This window comes from Notamacropus eugenii, chromosome Y (genome assembly GCF_028372415.1).
Source record: "Notamacropus eugenii isolate mMacEug1 chromosome Y, mMacEug1.pri_v2, whole genome shotgun sequence".
Taxonomy (NCBI): domain Eukaryota; kingdom Metazoa; phylum Chordata; class Mammalia; order Diprotodontia; family Macropodidae; genus Notamacropus; species Notamacropus eugenii.
Window position 1 is genome coordinate 1,114,133 of NC_092880.1, and position 23,053 is coordinate 1,137,185.

General features: G+C 40.8%; 1 protein-coding gene and 1 pseudogene across 1 annotated transcript; one reads left to right on the forward strand and one right to left on the reverse strand.

Moving 5' to 3' along the window:
- The window catches only part of LOC140516683 (carboxypeptidase M-like), a 101,691-nt pseudogene that overhangs the window by 57,300 nt on the left and 21,338 nt on the right, over positions 1 to 23,053 (forward strand).
- Positions 21,367 to 22,017, reverse strand: LOC140516809 (large ribosomal subunit protein eL42). Its single transcript, XM_072627712.1, has one exon. The coding sequence runs from the start codon at positions 21,728 to 21,730 to the stop codon at positions 21,410 to 21,412; it is 321 nt and encodes a 106-aa protein (XP_072483813.1). The 5' UTR covers positions 21,731 to 22,017; the 3' UTR covers positions 21,367 to 21,409.

Consider the following 23,053-nt stretch of genomic DNA (forward strand, 5'->3'; position numbering starts at 1 on the left):
TCCAAAGATCTACAGTTTTGCAAAAAAAAAAAAAATGAAACTGGTAACAGTCTAAATGTTTAACAGATAGTTAATGAAACACCACATTGCAATTAGGATGACACAAATACGCAAAATATATAGGAATCTGGAAGGACTCTTAAGAAGTCATGCAAAATAAAAAAATCAGAGGGAAGCAGAAAAGTGGGGATTTTTGCAACTGGTGTCTGTGATAAAGGCCTCATTTCTAAAATATATAGAGCACTGAGTCAAATGTTCAAGAATACAAGTCATTCCCCAGTTGATAAATGGTCAAAGGATATGGACAGTTTTCAGAGGAAGAAATTAAAGCTGTCTATAGTCATATGAAAAAATGTTCTAAATCACTATTGATTAGAGAGATGCAATCCAAAAACTCTGAGGTACCACATCACACCTGTCAGATTGGCTAACATGACAAAACAGGAAGATGACAAATGTTGGAGAAAATGTGGGACAGTTGGAACACTAACTCATTGGTGGAGCTGTGAGCTGATCCAACCACTCTGGAGAGCAATTTGGAACTATGCTCAAAGGGCTACAAAAATGTGCATACCCTTTGACCCATCAATATTGCTTCTAGGACTGTATCCCAAAGAGATCATAAAAATGGGAAAGGGTCCCACCTGTACAAAAATATTTATAGTAGCTCCCTTGGTGTTGGCCAAGAACTGGAAATCAAGGAGATGCCCATCAGTTGGGGAATGATTGACCAAGCTGTGAAATATGAATCTAATGGAATACTATTGTGCTATAAGAAATGATGAACAGGAAGACTTCAGAGAGGCCTAGCAGGACTTATATGAACTGATGCTGAGTGAAAGCAGAACCAGGAGATCACTGTACACAGTAACAACCACAGTGTGCAAGGAATTTTTCTGGTAGACTTAGCCCTTCACAGCAATGCAAGATCCTAAAAAATTTCCAATAGACTCTTGAGGCAAAAAGCCTTCCGCATCCACAGAAAGAACTATGGAATAGGATTGCAGAATGAAGCAAACTCTTGTGTTATATTTTGTTTTGTTTTCATGGTTTCTCCCATTCATTTTAATTCTTCTATGCAACATGACGAAGGTGAAAATGTATTTAGCAAGAATGTATATGTAGAACCCATATCAAATTACATGCTGCTTCAGGGAGGGGAGATGGAAGAGGGAAGGGAGCAGAGAAGGAAAAGAAGAAAAATCTAAGATTTATGGAAGTGATTGGAGAAAACTGAACACATAAATCAATTTTTAAAAAAATCAGAACCGATAGAATTTTGACCTTTGACTGTATAAAAAGAAAGCTGTCCAAGATAGGAAATGGCTGGAAAGTTATGCTATGTTGTCTGCTGAAATTCATGAAATTCATTTATTTAAAATGTAAATAGGTGCAAAACAAGTTTGATTGATGGAATGTCAATTTCTTGAGAGTAGAAGTTGTTCCATGTCTGTATCCTCTGAACCCAGCACAGAGCCTGGTAGGTACTCGATAAATAGCTTGTTGATGGCTTGGATTGGTTGTATGGATGTTTACCATGTTTATAATAAGTTATTTTTTAGATTGCTTTACAGTCAAGTGTCCCAGTACATGTCTGAATTCATTGCTACCAGAGGAAAATGAGCCTGGTGGATTCAACTTGAGTTCAGATATTTTGAACTAAAGCCCACCTGGTGTCCCAAGAGTCTAGCATCAATACGATGATCCCCCAGGAGGGGTTAGGGTGGGCTGCCTAAAGAGGGGCAAACTGACCCAGGCTGGAGGCAGCATAGCTTAAAACTTCCATGCCTGTTGGCAGTGGAGTAGGACTTTTTGCACTTTCAGCCTTGGAAAGAGACAAATCCAAGCTCAAAAATTTAAAACAATCCCACTCCCCACCCCAAATAACCTTCACAATGTTAAAGTTTTTTCCAAAATATCACAGCAAAAAAAGGGTTTAAATGGGGGTCAAAGGCACCCACATAAAACCTAATAAAGTGATCTTTAGAAATTGATCTTTGTGTGTACTTAAACAAATTATTTTGAATATTAGGATTGCCAGAGGATGTAGAAGCAGAAAAGTTTGCTTCTCTTCAAGCACACACACACAACCCCCCTCCATCCCACTGCCAAGCCTCATAATACATGTTTCTATATAGACACATTTAGATAAAACACTTTATTATTTTTTTGAAAGCAAAAAAGCTTTCAATGAAATAACAAGTCAGGAAAAATGACAAAGTTTCCCCCATGGACACAAGGGTAAACTCCCCTACAATTTACTTCTCTACAAAGACAGGGATGATGCATACATAGGAAACACATATAACAACTCAAACATCAGTATGTAGATGCTGCAGAGTTATTGATGTCCTCTACTGATGTCAATAGAATTGACTGATCGGAGGAACAGTTTTCTTGGCTACATTTTTGCAATTTATTTAATATTTAATTTTTTCTGAATTACATATAAAAAGAATTTTTAACATTCTTTTTAAAAAAATTTTTTTGAGTTCCAAATTCTCTCCCTTCCTCTCCCTTCTCATTGAGAAGGCAAGCAATTTGATACAGATTGTACTAGTGCAGTCATGCAACATGTATTTTCATATTAGTCATATTGTGAAAGAAAATAGACCCCCCCCAAAAGCAAAAAAAAAAAAATATGCTTTGTGGAGTTCAGAATCCAATTCTTTCTCTACAGATGGATAGCATATTTTTTTCATTCTTTTTTATTTAATTAGTTTATTTGTTTTCAGATTTCAACAATCACTTCCATAAGTTTTAAATTTTCTCCTCCTCCCTTCCCCCTCCCTCCCCAAGATGGCATGCAATCTTATATGGTTCTACACATACATTCTTATTCAACACATTTTCCTATTAGTCATGTTGCATAGAAAAAATGAAACTAATGGAAAAAACTATGACAAAAACCAAACCAAAACACAATATAACACGAGAAAATAGTCTGCTTCATTCTGAATTCCGATTCAATAGTCCTTTCTCTGGATGTGGATGGCATTTTACCTCAAGTCCTTAGGGAATGTTTTAGGTCCTTGCATTGCTGTGAAGGGCCAAGAAGCAGGAACATATGACCAGTGCATGGAAAGTACATTTTCAAACAAACCAATTTTCAAAAATGGAATGGGTTACCTCAGGGGAGTGGTAACTTCCCATGCACTGGTCATATGTTCCTGCTTCTTGGGCCTAGGTAAAAGTCTCTCTTCCCAGAAACAGAATTTCAGATATTTGAAGATTATTATGATCCCTCTTCTCATGGAATCCCTAGTTTCCCTGTTTTTATTGTTTTTCAGTCATGTCCAACTCTTCATGATCCAGAGGACCATACTGTCCGTGGATTTTTCTTGTCAAAGATACTGGAGTGTTTTGGCATTTCCTTCTCCAGCTCACATTACAGAAGAGGAAACTGAGGCAAACAGGGTTAAGTGATTTGCTCAGGGTCACAAAGCTCGGGGGCTGAGGCTGGATTTGAACTCATGTCTTCCTGAATCCTGACCCAGGGTTTGATTTATTGAGCCCCCTAGCTGCCTAATTCCCTCAGATAGTCATAAAATCTTAGCATTCAAAGGGATTGTGGAGGTCGTCCATTTTGGTATTCTCCCAACTTTTTTGATCAAGCACACCCAATCAGTAGAAAATTTTTTGCATGTACCCTAATATGTTTGTATAACAAATTATATAATATACCACTATCCTAATAATTGTGTGTATTATAAAGCTTCTTCAAAATAGATATTTTTATATGGATGAGATGGAGATGAATAGTTGATCTTAGGGCCAGGAGGTGGTGCTGGAATTTATAGAGCAGATGGTCAGGACTGTGCTGTAGGAAAATCTCTTTGAAAGCTATGTGGATGATAGATTGGAGAGAGGGAAGACTGAAGCAGAGAGACTAATTGAGGGACTGTCACAATAGCTTCAGTGAGAAGTGATGGGGGCCTGAAGCTAAGATGGGTTGTGTTATGAGAGAAGGTAGAAGCATTTGAAAGAGGTGGAGGTAGAAGTAACAGGACTTGGAAGCTAGATATCAGGAGTAGAGAATGACTCTGAGGTTGTATACCTGGGTGGCTGAACTTATAGTCCCCCAAACTCCTGGATTGTTTTACATAAACCATTATCTACCTGACATCCCATGAGATACCGCTAGTCTGTATTAATTCCATGAACTAAAGTATAAAAACTTGAATTTATACCAAGCAAAATTTCATCTTACAAGATTTGGGCCATTGTCTTAGCTTGTTGAGATCTTTTTGGATCTTGACTAATCATTCAAAATATTAGCCATTGCTTCATATTGCCTTCTTTGATATCTTCATACTTTGATGAGCATATCATCACTCAAGCAATGTCTTTATTCAAGTGAGTGGGCGCTGAACAGCATAAGACCATGGATAGTTCCTTGGAGAGCTATGATAATCTCTCTCCCAGTTTATTTTTTTTATTTTTAATTTAGCTTTCTTTTTTCTTCTTTAATGTTTATTTATTTATTTTTACTTTGCAACATTCATATCCACAAAATTTTGAGGCCCAAATTTCCTCCCCATCTCTTCCCTTCTCCCACCCCAAAAGGCGGTGCATTCTGATTACCCCTTCCCTCAATATGCCCTCCCTTCTATCACACCCCTCCCTTCCCTTATCCTATCTTCTCTCTTTTCTTGTAGGGCAAGATAGATTTCTATACCCCGTTACCTGTATTTCTTATTTCCCAGTTGCATGCAAAAACAATTCTCAACATTCATTCCTAAAACCTGGAGTTCCAACTTCTCTCCCTTCCTCCCTCTCCACCCATTTCCAATGAGAAGACAAGCAATTCGGTATAGGCTATCTATAGATAGTTTTGCAAAACACTTCCATAATAGTCATGTTGTGTAAGACTAACTATATTTCCTTCCATCCTATCCTGTTCCTCATTTATTTTATTCTCTCTTCTGACCTTGTCCCTCCCCCAAAGAGTTTACTTCTAATTACTCCCTGCTCCCACTTGCTGTCCCTTCTATCATCCTCCCTCACACCACTTCTCCTCTTCTCCCCTACTTTCCTGTAGTGTAAGGCAGATTTTCATACCAAATTGAGTGTGCATGTTATTCCCTCCTTAAGCCAAACGTGATGAGAGTAAACTTCACTTTTTCCCTCTCACCTCCCTCCTTTTCTCTTCCATTAAAAAAAGCTTTTTCTTGTCTCTTTTATGAGAGATAATTTGCCCCCTTCCATTTCTGCCTTTCTCCTCCCAATATATTCCTCTCACCCCTTAATTTTATTTTTTTAGATATTATCCCCATCTATTCAACTCACCCTGTGCTCTCTGTCTATATATATATGTGTATAATCCCTCCAACTACCCAAATACTAAGAAAAGTTTCAAGAGTTAAAAATATTATCTTTCCCTGTAGGAAGGTAAACAGTTCATCTTTAGTAAGCCCCTTAGGATTTCTCTTTCCTGTTTACCTTTTTGTGCTTCTCTTCATTCTTGTGTTTGAAAGTCAGATTTTCTTTTCATCTCTGGTCTTTTCATCAAAAATGCTTGAAAGTCCTCTATTTCATTGAATGACCATTTTTTCCCCTGAAGTATTATACTCAGTTTTGCTGGATAGGTGATTCTTGGTTTTAATCCTAGTTCTTTTGACTTCTGGAATATCCTATGCCATGCCCTTCGATCCCTTAATATAGAAGCTGCTAGATCTTGTGTTATCCTGATTGTATTTCCACAATACTTGAATTGTTTCTTTCTAACTGCTTGCAATATTTTCTCCTTGACCTGGGAACTCTGGAATTTGCCTAAAATATTCCTAGGAGTTTCTCTTTTTGGATGTCTTTCAAGAGGTAATCAGTGAATTCTTTCAATATTTATTTTACCCTCTCATTCTAGAATATTAGGGCAGTTTTCCTTGATAATTTCATGAAAGATAATGTCTAGGCTCCTTTTTGGATCATGGCTTTCAGGTAGTCCAATAATTTTAAAATTGTCTCTCTAGGATTTATTTTCCAGGTCATTTATTTTTCCAATGAGATATTTCACATTATCTTCCATTTTTCATTTTTTGGTTTTGTTTTGTAATTTTTTGGTTTCTCATAAAGTCATTCGCTTCCATCTGTTCCATTCTAGTTTTTAAAAAAACTATTTTCTTCAATGAGCTTTTGAACCTCCTTTTCCACTTGGCTAATTCTGCTTTTTAAACCATTCTTCTCCTCATTGGTTTTTTGGACCTCTTTTGCCATTTGGGTTAGTTTATTTTTTAAAAGGTGTTATTTTCTTCAGCATTTTTTGGGTCTCCTTTAGCAAGCTGTTGACTTGCTTTTCATGATTTTCTTGCATCACTGTCATTTCTCTTCCTAGTTTTTCCTCCACCTCTCTTACTTGATTTTCAAAATCCTTTTTGAGCTCTTCCATGGCCTGAGATCATTGCATATTTATTTTGGAGGTTTTGGATGCAGAAGGCTTGACTTTTATGTCTTTCTCTGATGATAGGCATTGTTCTTCCTCATCTGAAAGGATGGAAGAAAATACCTGTTCACCAAGAAAGTAGTCTTCTATAGTCTTATTTTTTTCCCCCTTTATTGGGCATTTTCCTAGCCAGTTACTTGACTTTTGAGTCCTTTGTCAAGAGGAAGGTATACTCTGGGGATGTGTAAGTTCTCAGTTCCTCCACGGTGGCACAATTAAGGGAGAGGAGTTTACTCCTCTCCTGGCCTGTGCTGTGGTATGGGAGCAACCACAAGCACTCTTCTGTCCAGGATCTGCGAGTAGGAATCCCTGTCCAGAACCTCCACTGCCAGCGCTCCTCCTCACCCCAGGACCACCACTCAGGGCTGAAACCCCGATCAACTGCTCAGTTCCCCCAGGGTCTTTAAGCCAAGGGCTCCAAAAATGGCTGCTGCTGGTGGGGCCAGGCCACATTCCCTTTTCCCCGAGATGAAAGAGTTTTCTCACTGACCTCTGAAGCTGTCTGTGGCGTTTGTGGGTTGAATAACATGGGAACCGCAGCTGCTGCTGCTGGGGATTCCACCCCTTGAGGCCTGCTCCAATCCTATTCCTGTTGGTGCCCTGCGGCCAAGGCTGGGCTGTGCCTGGTGCGATAGACCTTTCCTGTCTGCCTTCCAGGCTACCTTGGGCTGGAAATCTCTTTCGCTGTGTCATTTTGTGGCTTCTACTGCTCTAGAATTTGTTTAGAATAATTTTTTACAGATATTTTATGGGCAATGGGGGGGAGCTTCTACAGGTTTGTTCTTCTACTCCACCATCTTGGCTCTTCCTCCTCTCTCCCATTTTGACACCAACCCATACACTACTTTTTGGGTCCAGCCATTCAGTTCGTTCTGAAAATCCACCTTTTCTCTTCTAGGCCACATATCTCTTCACTTTATAATAGGTAGCATATATATATATATATATGTATATACATATATATATATACCTATATAGGTAGCTTATATATACCTATGTAGGTAGCTTATATATACCTCTAGTATATATAAGGATATTGTCAAATATTTTTCTGGGTCTCTCCTGTATTCTGATTTATTAGACTAGTAACCATGTTTTTTAAAAATTTTGTTAAATTTGTGTGTGTCCAAGCTTTAATTTCTCCCAAGCTGGCTTGACATGTATTGCATGGCAGTTACAGTGCACAACTGGGCCCCCCTAAGGGGACCAGTTCAGAATTGGCTCAATTTGGGATTTAGGGATACAGATTGTATGCCCTTTGAGTAACCCTGTTTTTCAAAAAAGCAATATTGGCTTAGCATAACTGATTTATTGGTGAAGCCACAGTGGCTCAGAGATCACTGCTTCTCTCACTAATATTTTAATAGTTCCAGCATCTCACAGATGAAAGTACTCACTCTTATCAATATAATGTGCAGCCTGCTCATTGTCCTTTTCCTTCCCCCAAGGATACCCCACAAAAGATCCACCCCAACATGCCAAAGGTTCCCCTCCTAGGTTTTGTCGCATTGTGTAAGGACCACTGTAGCACCTGGGCTGTTGATCTGCTCTCTTTGCATTCCAGGATCTCCCTCCCCTTTCTTTGCCCACCTCTTTCCTGGACATAGATTTCATGGGTATAGTTGTTGCCACCTATTTCACATAGGTCCATCAATGGATATGTACTACAGCCTACTTTCACCCATTATATTTCTCTCCAATGCTTTTTTGGATTACCTGCAATTTTTCCTTTTATATATGGTGGTCCAAGATGTATATCCACAAAACATCTCCAGGAAAATACCACTTAAAAAAGATTGTTCCTTGTGTCAGGTTATCCGCTTGGGATCATTAAAAGCACTGCATTCATCTCCCAAATTTGATTTAACCTGCTCTTTTTCAATTTAATTCTGGGCATACAGTAGCTTATTATCTTGGGCTGTATATAATACAATGGTACCCTCAAGGGCTAAGGTAAATATTTCCAACTCATTGGCTTTTATACTTCATTGAATATAGATTTAGAGCTTGAAAATGCCTTTGAGGCCATCTACTCAAGCTTCTAAAGTTACAGAGAGAGCAAATAGCAGGGATGGGATTTGGTCCATAGTCCTCTCACTCCAAATCCAGCGTCTTTCCAAAACACACTTCTGTTGTCCTTTTCTAATGCTTTACCTTTTCGTATCTGTTTTACCTTCTAGATGCTAGGATGACTGTTATTACTTTTCTAATCTACTGTCTTCTTTTATTGTTGTTCAGTCATATTTGTCTCTTCATGACCCCATTTGAGGTTTTCTTGGCAAAGATACTAGAGTGGTTTGACATTTCCTTTTCCAGATGAGGAAACTGAGACAAAGAGGGTTAAATGACTTGCCCAGGGTCATATAGCTATAGTGTCTGAGACTGTATTTGAACATGGGAAGATGGGTCTTTTTGACTCCAGGTCCAGCACTCCATCCACCATCCCTACCTTCCTGTCCTTTATACGTAAGTCTAAATCGATGAGCTTGGAAGTGAGGCCTTGACTCAGCTTACATAAAATGCATTGGCTTTGTGAAAGTCATGTTCCTTATAGCTGTGGGCTTCCCCCCCACTCCTAACTCTGTTCATGTCTATATTGTAGATAGTTAAGGTGACCAGAAATTAAAAACATTCAAATGAAAATTTAGTGATACATATGTTATATAATTACAAGGCCAATTTAATTTAATCACCATGGACTTTCTTCTGCAATGTGCTTTCAAGATACATGTAAAAACACAAAATAGCAAAACATTTAGTGAATTTAACCAGAGCATATAAGAATACTTTATAAACTGTGTACATTGACACTTAACATTATATTGTAAATACAGATATGAAGCTTTAAGAGTTTTTGCTACATGTATTTCCATTCTATTGCTTTAAATGAAAGGGAGGAAAATGGAGACATTAACAGGTGCCCCTCCATGCCAATTAACTACCATAGAGTACCCTCAAATCAAGTGCTAACAGCAGTAGGAAAAGCTGGGGAAAATCAGCCCTGTTGGACAAAACTTGAATCTTCACGAGTTATCTCCTAGTGAACCATGATAACTCATTTGTCTTTACAGTGTAGTGATATAGAATACAGTTATGCAGAAAAAGCAAATTGCTTCTCTTAGGAGCTTAGATCATTTGGTTCCTTTCTACGTGGCCCCCTTTTTTGTTTTTCTTTTTCTGTGCTTTTAAGCACTCAGCAGTTTCAAGGCACAATCGTATAGACTCAACATGGTCTCCATGCCTTGTGAGCATGTTTCAATGTGACAAGAACAGTTAAAGAAATGAATTCACTTCTGTGTTGAGTTTCTCAGAGATGTTTGGCTCACCAGAAGTAGGTGGTATTTTTCTCATTTGTTACAGAGATCAAATTCCATTATGGTGGTAACCCTAGGGAACTTGATCCGAACACCCTGGCCACACCTCTGAAATGAGATTTCTTTGAAAATACACTGGTGTGCGATGAAAAGCCACAATCCATTAGGGGCCACACCCAAGTCTTATACAAACCTGGATTCAGAACAATACTTTTCTGGTACTTAATATTGTGTTGTGTTTTGAGTATTGCTTGAAATATTACAACAGAGATTTCCCTTATTGTAAAACTATCCTTTACGATAAAGTCAGCTGCAATGGTACTTATGGTTAACATACTATTTTCCAAGCACCAATAATAACAACACAGCAATAAGAACATTTGGCTCAGTAAAGCCATTGCTTTTAGATTTATTTACTGACTTAAATATGAACACTCTACAACTGAGTTGCTTGTGAATGGAGATGGCATGGCTCCAGGATCCTACATAGCTTCGCAGTAGGGGCCTACAGTAGTATTGTGCTCCTAAAATCCTACCCCTATGGCTCCATTTGGTACTGTAGGCCCTTTGTCAATTCATTGGTGAATCTACCACATTCCTCATAGCACCGCTAATGGCATTAATTCCTAGACATCTTGCCCTTGGTATTTTTCTACAGTCTGCACCCTTCATATAACCTCTCCATCTTCTGCCAGAATTCCTGACCTCTGTAATTTTAGCACGCCAAACAGTTTGAGAAGCAGGTCCAAACTGGGAGGACAGACGAAGACTCTACTGTAAGCACTAAGGAAAGCTGAAGGAGAAAAGACTGGCTAGTCATTTAAAAGAAAAGAAAAGAAAAGAAAAGAAAAGAAAAGAAAAGAAAAGAAAAGAAAAGAAAAGAAAAGAAAAGAAAAGAAAAGAAAAGAAAGGAAAAGAAAAGAAAAGAAAAGAAAAACAAAAACCGATCCATTGTTCTGAGTTCGGTGAGACAGCATCTGACCTTACCCTGACGTAGGGACTAGTAATCTTGCCAAAACCTGTTTCTGTATTTTACCCTGGCCCTGTCAGCCAATGTAACTTTAGATTGTGACCAATAACTCTAGCATTGATTTCTCTAAACCCTAAAAACAATCTTTGTAGTCTCTGTACCACCAGCCTCTACCACTTGGACCAAGGCCTTGCAGGCAACCTTAAATGTTGATTGATTTTGATCTCATTCTTATGAATTCACTTAGGAATTTCCATTTTATTGGGCAAAGTGGGTTCCATTTTTTTCCTTAGAGGAACTACTTTGTATTCATTTTTATGTTACATAATGATATCTATAGACCCCATCTCAGAATAATATATTTTTAAAACTAATTGAAGTAAATGTTAAATTTCAGTTAGAGTTCAGTGAAAATATTTAATCCTTTCCCCACCCCCCCATCTCAAGTTTATGACCTCCTGAAATCTAAACATGCAAGTGTGTCAACCCTAAGTTAAGACGTTCTGTTCTAAAGGCTGAAGAATGAGAAGTCATTCAGAGGTCAGAGCTCCCAAGTGACAAGATGGAAATACACTTTGCTGGACCAGATGACAGATGGTCAAGACCTCATTTGGCAGGTTTGATAGACCAGGAGATGATTCTTGTCTCCTCCAAACCCTGCTTAGCTGTGATGAAGCCATCAGGTTCTGTTGGTGAAAGTTGAGGAAAGACCTAGAGTTTTCTGATCCACCTTAACAGGTAATTGAAATTCCATTTTGGAATTTCTGAGCAGCATCATTATTGGCATGATTCTGGCATGATTTTATGGGTATCTTAAATATTATTGAGGCTTTTCCAGATACTTTGAGTGATTCAGGAATATCCAGTTCTGTAGGAAAGAGATGCCCCCATCTTAGGGAAAAGTCCATGGAGACCAGGCAGCTGACAAGACAGAGTGGGCAAAGTGGAACTGGCCTGGCTTGTTCATTACACATCCTGGAATGGGGGTGGAGGGTGGGGAGCGAAGTTCTGATGGTTTACTTTACATGAAGGATAGATACAAAAGTCAATAAAAATAAGGGGATAAAATGTGATGTCAGTCTATCAGAATGGCTTCTAAGATACATGTAAAGAGGAACCTCAGAACATGAAACCCGGGTGATCACATTATAATCTGATTTCACTTGGAATGGAAAATGAAAGTCCACCCTGAGTGCACTGAAGTTTTGCGTGTTCTCTGGTATGGTCACTTGCTTTAGGATTGTTTTATGTCCAGGGACTGTAGCCTAAGGAGAAAAAAGAAACGTCATTTGACTCAGTTCAGATGTCCCACCTTGTCAACATGTTCTACATCAAGAGATAAAAATATTATTTTTGTGTAGTTTCCACAAAGCTTTGCTTGGGCTCCTCCCTAGTCAAGGTCAGAATCCTTCCTGAGAACTCAATGAGCTTTCCAGGGATCCTGGATAGGAATTGATAATGTTTAATATAAAATTTTGGAATAATCTCTTTGTTCTCTCTGAAGCAAACTCAGAGAGTTTCTTCCTATGTCAGCAAAAGCCAGCCAAAGCTGACTCTGCATTCCTTGGAGACCTTTAACCTATGACATATCTTGAATAATGGGTCTTTCCTTTGTATCTTATTATCTATAGACACATACTATGTTATGGCATATTAATGGTAAAGAAAATATAGACATCTTAGGTCATAATTTCTATTGAACATTGTTTGCCCCTTCCTGTGTCACTTATCTGTGGTGGGATTTCCTTCCTTGTCACCGAGACATATGTTTACCCAGCTTGGAATCTCAACATTTGATTGACATTGCTTTGTTAATTGTCTTGTCCTACTAAATTTATGATTTGTTCAACTAGGAGAGTTCCTTTCTCACGGCAAAATGTATATAAGCCAGAAGATTTCTGCACTGGGTAGCCAGAACATTTCTGGCTCCATAATGCATTATGTTACCGTTATCTTTAATGGGGAATTGATTAATTAATTAAATCATAAAATGTATGCATTCAGCCTGTTGCCTTTCTTTTTAAGTTTTTAGGTCAACAGTTATGGCGCCCAAACGTGGATTGGAACTGAGGAACAGGACGGGCATTGCCTCATCTCGCCAACGCCAGGACTCCGGCGCCAGTAGGAACTGTTTTTCCTAGAGTCCTGGGCCTTGACGGGTCGGGGTAAGTCCTTCCATTCCCAGCTTCCAAAGGACTCAAAAATTCCCTTTAAAGATAACCGCAGGACAGAGACCACTCTGCGTGAAAACGCCTCTGTATTAATTAGGTCTCCTCTGAAGATCGATCTTGGGTAATCAGCTAGCTATGGGTCAGTCAAAAACTAGAAGTAGAAATCCGGTTGAGAAGACCCATGCCTCTTGTGTGTCAAGCCGTTACCAACCTGATGATCACAGGTATTACTAGCACTAGTGTTAATCAACTAAAAATAGCCCTAAATGACGTTGGCCACCACAGGGCTCTTTTGGACCGGTCAAAGTTACTTTATCTTACAACCAAATTAAGAAAGGCCAACAAAACAACTAGCCAGCAGCGAGGACGTTTCATCCTGGGCTTGCTGACGTGGCTGAGCGAGAACAAAAGACAGGTAGCCTCTTCCCTCTAAGGCTGGGAGCTGCTTCAGCACCTAGCCGTATCCTGGCAAAAATCCTTTCTTCTTCAAGGGCTCCAGTCTGTCCTTCCCTTCACTCCCTCCGTCCTATTCCTCACCCCTTTCCTTCCTCCCCCTCCCCTTGAAGGCCTCTGATCTGGGGAAACTGACGGCACCTAGATGCAATCTTTCCCCCTCTCTTTCCCCTACCTTAGACCTGAGAAAGGCAGCCTCTGTTCAAGCCTCTGTTGCCTCCCTCCTCCCCATTCCCCCTCCCCGCTTTCCCGTAAGGGCTCTGGTCCTGAAGAGGACAGTTACAATCCACCTAAGTGCTAGAGGCCTGAACCTATTCCCATGGGGCCTGTTTAAGACAGTCAGAAACTTTGGGGCACCAAGGCTCCCCACCCCTCCAACAACTGCAGGGGTGCTCTGAGCAAAGGCTGCAGGATTCCCCTTGGATTCTTGCAACATCCTTTCCTCAGAATGATAAGAGCCAATTCATGATGGGGATTTTTAGCAAGCTTCTAATTGCCTTCTCTCTCTGGGTTGTTTTTGGTGAGCTACGTTTGTATTTGTCCTGTTGTCATTTTGTCTGTTGGTGTATGTCCCTGTCCATATCATGTGTGCTGTGAATGAGTGTGTTATCTTGTAAGATTTAAACGCAAGCAGCCAGACTTCAAGGGCTGCAGCTAGGGTAATAAATTAACAAACAAAACTTTAACACTTTTCCTTGTTGTTCTGGTCTGGCCAACCTGGAATTACAATGGAAAGTTAGATCATCTTAGGTAAAAGCATTTTAGCAGATTTGTATGTTGTGAAATTAATCAGAAATATTTCGGGAACTGATCATTTGAAATTACTCCTAAGATTGTGAGTAGCCCACCTTTCTAGGTCCTAGACATTCTGCCCACCCTGTCCCAGCACCTGCATATCCCCTTAGGGGCTCAGTAAATTCTGCTGCTGTGGGGGGGATTGGTAAACGTGGACGAATCAGGCCTGTAGCGAGCATTCTCTAAACTCTGCCTGCGAAACTCGCCACTGGGACATCAGTTTCTCTGCTCTTGGTAAGCTTCACTTCTTTGTTCTAGTTGCAAAAAGTATTTTATCTCTGTTTGACCCATTTTTCTGATTTGTAAAAATAATTGTGCTTGTTGTTATGGGATCAAAATGATAAAATGATTGTAAAATGCTTAACATAATGACTGGTATATGTTTCATTATTATCTCTCCAAGGTAATTGTTATCTTCAAAGTGGTTTTAATTGCTAAAAGTAATAAGATCAATAATTTCTGGAAATGCAAATTATACCATCTGCAGTTATTGTTGTGTTAAAACTGTATTTCTAGGATTGTATTTCTGAATTTCTCTTAGATTGTGAAAATTGAGTGACCACTGTAATCTAGAAATAGTGTTAGAACAATTTTTAATATGAATTTTGTTGAAACTAAAAGATGTTGGGAAAATTGTGTAACATCAGTTCTGTTACTTTATCACTCCTGCTAACTTTGTCTTTTAATGTTTTGTAACTGTCATTTAGAAAACCAGGTATCTTCACCCTTGTCTGTTAAAAAAAAAAAAAAGTTAAAGCTAAAGAATTTGGCTATCTTCTATGAAGCTGTAGAATTGTTAACTAAGCTATTTGGGATTATTGTTTTAATGCTGAAACCTAAAATTGTTAAATGATTCCTATGTATGGAAAGGAGGGAATGGAGTGAAAGCTTTATTTAAATTTCTTCTGTTCGTTCAGAACAGTCCTCCCATTCCTGTGGGTAAGATCATCAGTCTTAGTAAAGGAATTTGGTTGGTTAATGCAAATTCTAAACAATGAATATTACTTGCTCAGAAGTTGTAATAGATAGAGAGAATTTTTAATAATTGGCTTTTACATCAGTAAAGTTTTAAATCTGAGAAGGAAAGATATTAAATGGAATCCCTTACGTGTGTGTGTTTTCTGGTAAATCTTTATTGTTTATTGTAACTCCAAGAGAGTGGAAATAACTGTTATCTGATTCTAAGTTGTGATTAGTGAGACTTGCTGTTTAAGGTAAAAGGCATTTGGGACAGTAACTATTTTTGGTTTTGAGTTTGAATTTGGGTATAGTTGTCTGCATGAAATCAATGTCTGAGACAAATGCCACAAGCTACTCAGAGGGAATGTGATCCTGTACTGTTAACAGGTGAAGTTTGTATCTGGAAAGGAAACACCAAGGGGACAGTTCTAGACTCAATCTAGGATGGGATCCCCCTGGCTCAGTTTCCCTATTGTGTTCCTTTAAAAAGGAATGTTTTTCACCTGACTATTCCTGAGCCTGGCTATGAAACAGATACTGCATGATTGGAGAATTTCACTCCTATCTGAATTCAAACAGAGTAAAGGATGTTTTATCCTGCCATATTTTATATGTCACATGTCCCTGCTTTTTCCTTCTATAGCAATTTCTATGGTCAATAACAAGTGACCAGCAAAACATGTGAGCCTTTTGTGTAATCTTACTGGGAAATCTAATATTATTTTTATCTGAAATTAGAATATATCCAGAAGTTTATGTAAACTACTTAAGACTCATCTTAAGATGTTCTCATTGTTTAAAAGGATTTTAAAAGCAACAGCATTTTTCTGTGAGTCGGTCTCGTATCTAAGAATACTGTAATAATTAAGAATTCAGTTTGTTTTAATACTTTGGAAATTCATATTACTTAAGAACATTTTTGTAACAACTCAGCTTTAATGAATTCCAGTTTTAAAGGTTTATTTTTGCTTAAGAACAAAAAGAAAGAGATATCAAGCATTTTAAGAGTTTCCAACTAGTTTTCTTCATAAGAGTTTAGTGAACATCAGAGTAAATTTTAAACTGTTTTCAAAGAAGGGAAATACTTTTAGAAGAAAATGTTTTGGAAAATCATGTGTGATTCTTAGAAGGCCTACTAAAGTTTCAAAATAATATACTGTTAAATTAAGCTGTTTTGATCTGAATACGTAGTCATTCTATGGCCTAAGTCAGAGTTAAAGTTTGCTTTTGAATTTATTATGTAAAAGATTTAATTCCTGAAGTATCTCATTCTTCCAGCGTGACTATAATTAGGGAAGAATAACAACTTGTGAAACAAAGACATAATTCCATCAAACTATAAATTTAGTCATTAACCTCTTTGTTTTGTTTAAGCTGGAATGAGATTCCAGTACAGTTATGCTAGCAAAAAGTAATAACTTGTGAGCTATCTTGTCTTATGGTTAAAATGTAAAAGCAAGTGGAAGAATAGGATTGAGAGATTTGGAAAGATAAATTAAGTTCTGATTGAAACTATGAAAGGTAGATAAGATTTGGGAATAAATATGGGTTATCCAAACCCCTCTTGGTCCTAGATAGTTGTTCTGGATACTTTTGTGTCAGTTTCAGATGGTTTAAAGAGTGAGGAAGTATTTTATCTGAGGCATACCTGCCAATATTGATTTGCTATATAAGACTGGGACTGCAATTTACTATTGTTTGAAGCTCTGATTACAGGAATACTTGTCTAAGTTATCATAAAGCCAATTGACACGTGCTGCAGGCTAATGGTGGATGCTTGGAAAGGTTTTGAAGACGACCTTGGACACAGCCTAGGTAGGATCTTCCTAACTTTGTTTCCCAAATGTTCTATTTCCTTTCTGATAAAGGAAATTCCCCACCTGATTACCTCTAAGCCCTGCTTTCAGCACCTGGTAACCTCATGATTACATGTCAGATAATGGCTTATTCCTGGAATCAACCAGAACTAAGGAGATCCTTTCCTTCTGTTAACATTGTCCCTCTTTTTCTTTTATAGCAAATCTTTATAATCAAGAAGTTCTGAAAGTACAGTACTAAGTCTATCAAATAATAAATGGAAATTGGAGCATCTCTGAATTATTATAATGGGGTGCAGGAATGAATAGCTTACAACTTTAACCTATATTCCTGGCCAAATAAATAAATATGATATAGAGATAATATCAAGGAAATGATTAGACCAAGTAATAAGAGCAAATTTTGAGGAAAAGCAACAGGATCAGACTGATTCCTCTAAGAATTATATACAGGAGTATATGATTGGCTTCTAAAATTTATCATGCTTTTGATAATAAGATCTCAAATCTGGATTTTTGCACAAGATTGTATAAGATAGTGGTAAAATTATTTCTTGTCTGTTAAAGTACCTGTCCAATCATTTAAAAGGCAGATGAGTTCATTTTATGGTTGAACCCTCACATTTTAAAAGATTCTTATTCCAGGTAGAAGATTTAGGTAGAAACAGAAACAGCAAATAGGATAAACTGAAATTTTCTGAAACTTCAAAAATGGAGAACAAATTTTAAGTAATTGTACTAATTTATATTGTCAGAAGTATCTGGGAACTTCTAGATTTGAACCAGAAAGGCACAATTCTCTTTTTGAATTGTCCCAAGAATAAAACCTATTGTCAAAGAAAAGATATCTAGGTATCAGATAACTACATGATATCTACAGATAACTACAGATATCTACAGATAACTACATCTGGGATTCAAATTTAAATGAAAATTAAGAATGGATTACTGGGATACAAGGAACTTAATGTTAATTAACTTTGAAATAATAATTGCATTGATTTGTATGGTTCATGTTTAATTTTCTTGTTTATATTGGTGACATGTAAATCTCCCTTTCAAAACTAGTCTATTGTGAGCCATCTAAGTTTTAATCTGTACCTGACTTAATGTAAAAATGCAGTTTGTGAACTGTAAGAAAAAACTTCATTGTGTTGTTTGAACCTAGCCCTGCATGGCTGGGAAACTGAACTGCTAAGTGTCTTTAGCCATGTTAACTATGTTGTATTGTTTCATTTCAATTATCAAATCATGTTTTCTGGGAGACCTTGTCAAGTTTTCTGTATAGACTCTTGGATCCATCTGTCACCTCCATTGCTCCTGCTCCTGAGTGGATCATGCCCTCCAATTTTGAAGAGGCCTGAAGAAGATGCCATCAGACATAGACAACTGTCCCAAGAGCCTGGACCAGACTTGCATGAAGAGTAAAACTCTCACACTACTGGTTATTTAGAGGTTTTTTCATATCTTTGTTGGTCTACAGGCGAAGCCTTCGGCTTGCCTTTGACCAAAAGGAGGGAATGATAATGTTTAATATAAAATTTTGGAATAATCTCTTTGTTCTCTCTGAAGCAAACTCAGAGAGTTTCTTCCTATGTCAGCAAAAGCCAGCCAAAGCTGACTCTGCATTCCTTGGAGACCTTTAACCTATGACATATCTTGAATAATGGGTCTTTCCTTTGTATCTTATTATCTATAGACACATACTATGTTATGGCATATTAATGGTAAAGAAAATATAGACATCTTAGGTCATAATTTCTATTGAACATTGTTTGCCCCTTCCTGTGTCAGTTATCTGTGGTGGGATTTCCTTCCTTGTCACCGAGACATATGTTTACCCAGCTTGGAATCTCAACATTTGATTGACATTGCTTTGTTAATTGTCTTGTCCTACTAAATTTATGATTTGTTCAACTAGGAGAGTTCCTTTCTCACGGCAAAATGTATATAAGCCAGAAGATTTCTGCACTGGGCAGCCAGAACATTTCTGGCTCCATAATGCATTATGTTACCGTTATCTTTAATGGGGAATTGATTAATTAATTAAATCATAAAATGTATGTGAGTGGGATAGACTTGGTGAAGACTCCTCAGATTGTGGTTTTCTCCCAAGGGTGAGGTGGGGCCTGGAGGCTGGGGGCTGCAGTGTTTTTGGAATAGAATAGTTCCATATAAGGTATAAAACTGTGTGGTGTACTGGGGTCTCAATGATTGGACAAAACTTGCGTAATTCCTCGATGTCTTCATTTCAAAGGGATTGGTTAGATTTCGTGTCTAGAATGTAAGACCATATCCTCAGCTAATGAGGATAATGGTCAGTGGGGGGAGGAGGGACTTGCGTTAGGGTTTATAAATCACTGTCCTGATTTTTGTCTTCGGCTTTCCTACTCCTACAGGTGAGCCCCGCTTCTCGAGAATCGAATAAATCACTTTTCTGTCATCACTTTGAGAGGCCTCTGAGTAATTGATTTATGTAGGGACCTGAGCCATCCCACACAGTTTGGGGGCTCGTCTGGGATCTGTGACCTTTCTGAGAGACGGCTGACAGCTCAGTCTAAGGACTTGGGCGCCCGTGGGGAGATTTCCCCATTGTCCTTGAAAGGAGCTGCCGGGCCTCCCTCTCTGCAAGGTAACGACCCGAAGCAGAGGAACTCAGTGAAGACAGAAAAGAATAGAGATAGGGACTCCAAAGACTCCGAAGCTGTGAAGTGTGTAAAAATGCCAACCGGTTGGTGTTGAAGTTTGCAGTCAGGCAACTTGTACGCGTATACGACCCAGCGGTAAGCGCGGGGGGGGGGGAGTCTGGGGGTCAATTCGTTGAGTCTTAGACTCGGGGAGAAGGTGACGACTCCCAACCAAATTAGTGGACTGCGGGACCCCAGGGTGAAGTGCGCCCCCAAAAACGTTTGTTGGGTGACTGCTGGTGACGGGCGACCCTCACCTGAGAGCTGGCAAGAGAAGCTAGCAAGGGAGCTAGCATAATTCGTTGAGTCTCAGACTCGGAGGTGTTGGCGACAACCCTCGACCAAAGGAGCCAGCAGGAGAAGCTAGCAAGGGAGCTAGCATAATTCGTTGAGTCTCAGACTCGGAGGTGTTGGCGACAACCCTCGACCAAAATGGGACAAAAGCAGTCCAGGAATAGAGCTTCGGAGTGGAGTCAGGAAGAAATACCGGTAAGCAGTCCCTTGGGAAACCGATTACAAAATTGGCATGAATTACCAAAATTATAGAGAAAAGAATGTAGAAGAAGATGATTAAGTACTGTTGTTTCATATGGGGTGAAAAGACATTGGAGGAGGAGGCACAATCTGGCCCAAATATGGTTCCTCCGAGGACTGGGTGTGACAAAAATTTAAACCTATATGTACTATTCTATTCTATTCTGTTAAATGTTTTGTCTGTATATGTTGTGTTGTCAAAGTTATCTTTCCTCCCACTTTCCCCCTTGAGAAAAAAAAGAAAAACAAACCTTTTATGCATAGTCAAGCAGAACTGATCTTGCATTGGTCAAGTCCAATAAATAGGTCTCAGTCTGCACCCTAAGTCCATCACCTTTCTGCCAGGAGTTAGGTAGCAGTTTCATCATAAAGTCCTCTGGAAGTGGGTTTAGTCATTATGTTGATAGGAGCGCTTTAAGTCTTTCAGTCTTGTCTTTACAGGAAGTTTTCAAGTCAGAGGTGAAGTGGCTTAAAACTTGCTACAGTCACACGGCTCAATGTCTGAAGCCACATTTGAAATCAGGTCTAATTTCTAAATTATTAGAAATAATAGAAATAATTCCAGGTCCCATGATGGACCTAGCTCCCTACCTGGGAAAAATTTAAATTTAACACCACACTCTCGGTTTGCTCACAGACTTTTTCCTCCCTCAAAATGCAAATATGAGACCAAGCAATATATACCTTCAACAATGCACTTCTCTGTCTCACAAAAACAACAGGTTTTCATGATTTCACTGCCTCCCGGTTCTTCTGGAGACCACATCTGATTACTTCTGAGTCTCCTTTGCGGGGTCCTCCTCCAGGTCACACCCACCTACTCCCTACGCCCGTCCTCTGACGCTCCCTCCTGGCACCTCTTCTCTTGGGTCTCACCAGCTCCGGGTTCCAGTTATTTTCTTTACGCAGATGCTCCCCCTGCTCCCATCCACATGTCCGGCCCTGGGCTTCCTGAGGTTTAGCACAAAATACTGAATTTCCCCACGCCTCCAACTCCTCGAGTCCGAAACCTGAACTCCTGATCTTGCTCCCCAAGCTCCCCCGCCCCCACACCCCTCCTCACTGCAGGGAAGCCATCCCCCCCACCTCCCGAATACCCAGACCCCCCAATCCGTCACCAGCTCCTGCCCGCCCTACCTAGGGGACACCCCGCCCCCCTTCACCCCGCGGCTCCCCCCTCCCCCGCCCCCCCCCCCCCCCCAGCAAACACGAGGCCGAGGCACGTAAACGCGGCAGCTTCCACACTTTAATCGTTTCTTCCGGGGCAGCTCAGAACTGGATCACTTGTCCCTTCCTCTTCTTGTCCCCTCCCAGCTCGAAGTGCTTGCAGCGCTTGATGGCCAGCATCCTCTTGGACCTGCAGTTGGGCTCCACGCACTCGAGCCGCAGCACGATCTTCTTGGTGGTCTTGGCCTTCTTGCGGAAGATGGGCTTGGTCTGGCCGCCGTAGCCGCTCTGCTTGCGGTCGTAGCGCCGCTTGCCCTGCGCGTACAGAGAGTCCTTGCCCTTCTTGTACTGCGTCACCTTGTGCGGCTGGTGCTTGCCACACTTCTTGCAGTAGGTGCGCCGGGTCTTGGGCACGTTCACCATGATGGCGGCGGCGGCGGCGGCGGCGACGGCGGCGGAGGAGGAGGCGGCTGCGGCGGCGGCGGCGGAGGAGGAGGCGGCTGCGGCGGCGGCGGCGGCGCGGGGCCGGAGCTTCCCAAGTCTGCTTCACGCGGGGCCGGGCTTCTCTTCGGCTTCTCGGACACACCGAGGACGCGGGAGGAGACGGAGGAGACGGACGAGAGTTCTCAGAGAAGAAGCTGCCGGAGCCGAACGGAGCTCAGCGCGCGCCGGCACGAGGCTCACGGGGAGGAAGGGCCGGAGGGCCGGGGCGCAATCCTATTGGCCTGCTCGGGGCGGAAACGGAAGTGGATGTGGATGTTACCCAGGAGGCCGACCGAGTCGGGTGGCCGGAAGGACCTGACTCCTGACGAAAGTGCGGAAACGCTCAGAGGGCGCTCTTTTGCTCCGCGGCCGCCTTTCTTGCGGCGAATGTGCTGTTGGGCTGTCGTCGGGAGCTTCCCCGTGCGCTTGACCGGCGGCGATCGCTGCCGACGGGGGCGGGCTTTGGCCGATTTGCGACAGTTGGTTGGCGTCCCTTGCCCTTCGTCGCCATGGTGATGATGGTCTCGGCGGTGTTGACGGATGTGAACATCCCCTGGGAACGAGGCCTTGAAAACCCGTTGGTTATTGCCTAGGCCCCCATCCCGGGGAGCGCGTGGTCGAGGGCTGTGGGGGGGAGGGAGGCGCCCCCGCCCGCGGGGACCGGAAGTGGCGAGACCTCCGTGCTTGGAGCGCCTTCTTTTTACAAAGTTTAGTCAGTAAGCACTTAATAAACGCCTGCCGCGTATCAGGCATAGTGCTCCTTAAAAAAAAATTAGTTTGTTAATTTTTATTCTTTTCGGTTAACAATCATTAGACTCTCCCTCCCCAAACCCCCTTCACCGTTAACGATCCAGCTTTTTAAGAACCTGGAAAATAAAACCGTCGGAAGTTATTATCACATAATAGAGGAAAACAATAGACGTGGAAAAAACATAGTTTAGGAAAACAACGTCCGCCTTGGCCATCACCGGAGAGGTACGAGTCTGTCTGCATCCTCACTCCGTCCGCCCGTCTGTCGGACAGGTCTGCCCCGCTTTGCACAGAAGCGTCCCGGGTCCTGGTTACGCAGCCCTCACCGCGGGGGGCCGGCCTCCCCGGCCCTGGGCTCCGCCGCCACCAAGAGCCTGGACAACACTGACGGAGGTGGGAGACCTTTAACTCTGATTTTTGGGGGGTGCCCCTCCTCTCCCCCAGAGTGGTTATAAACGTGTATGACCAAACGGATGAGGTCAGAGTTGCTGAAGCTGGTTCAGGGTGAAAGAA

What these genes read in the sequence shown, in the direction of transcription:
- LOC140516809 (XM_072627712.1), bottom strand. Translation starts at nt 21,730, where the DNA reads ATGGTGAACGTGCCCAAGACCCGGCGCACCTACTGCAAGAAGTGTGGC.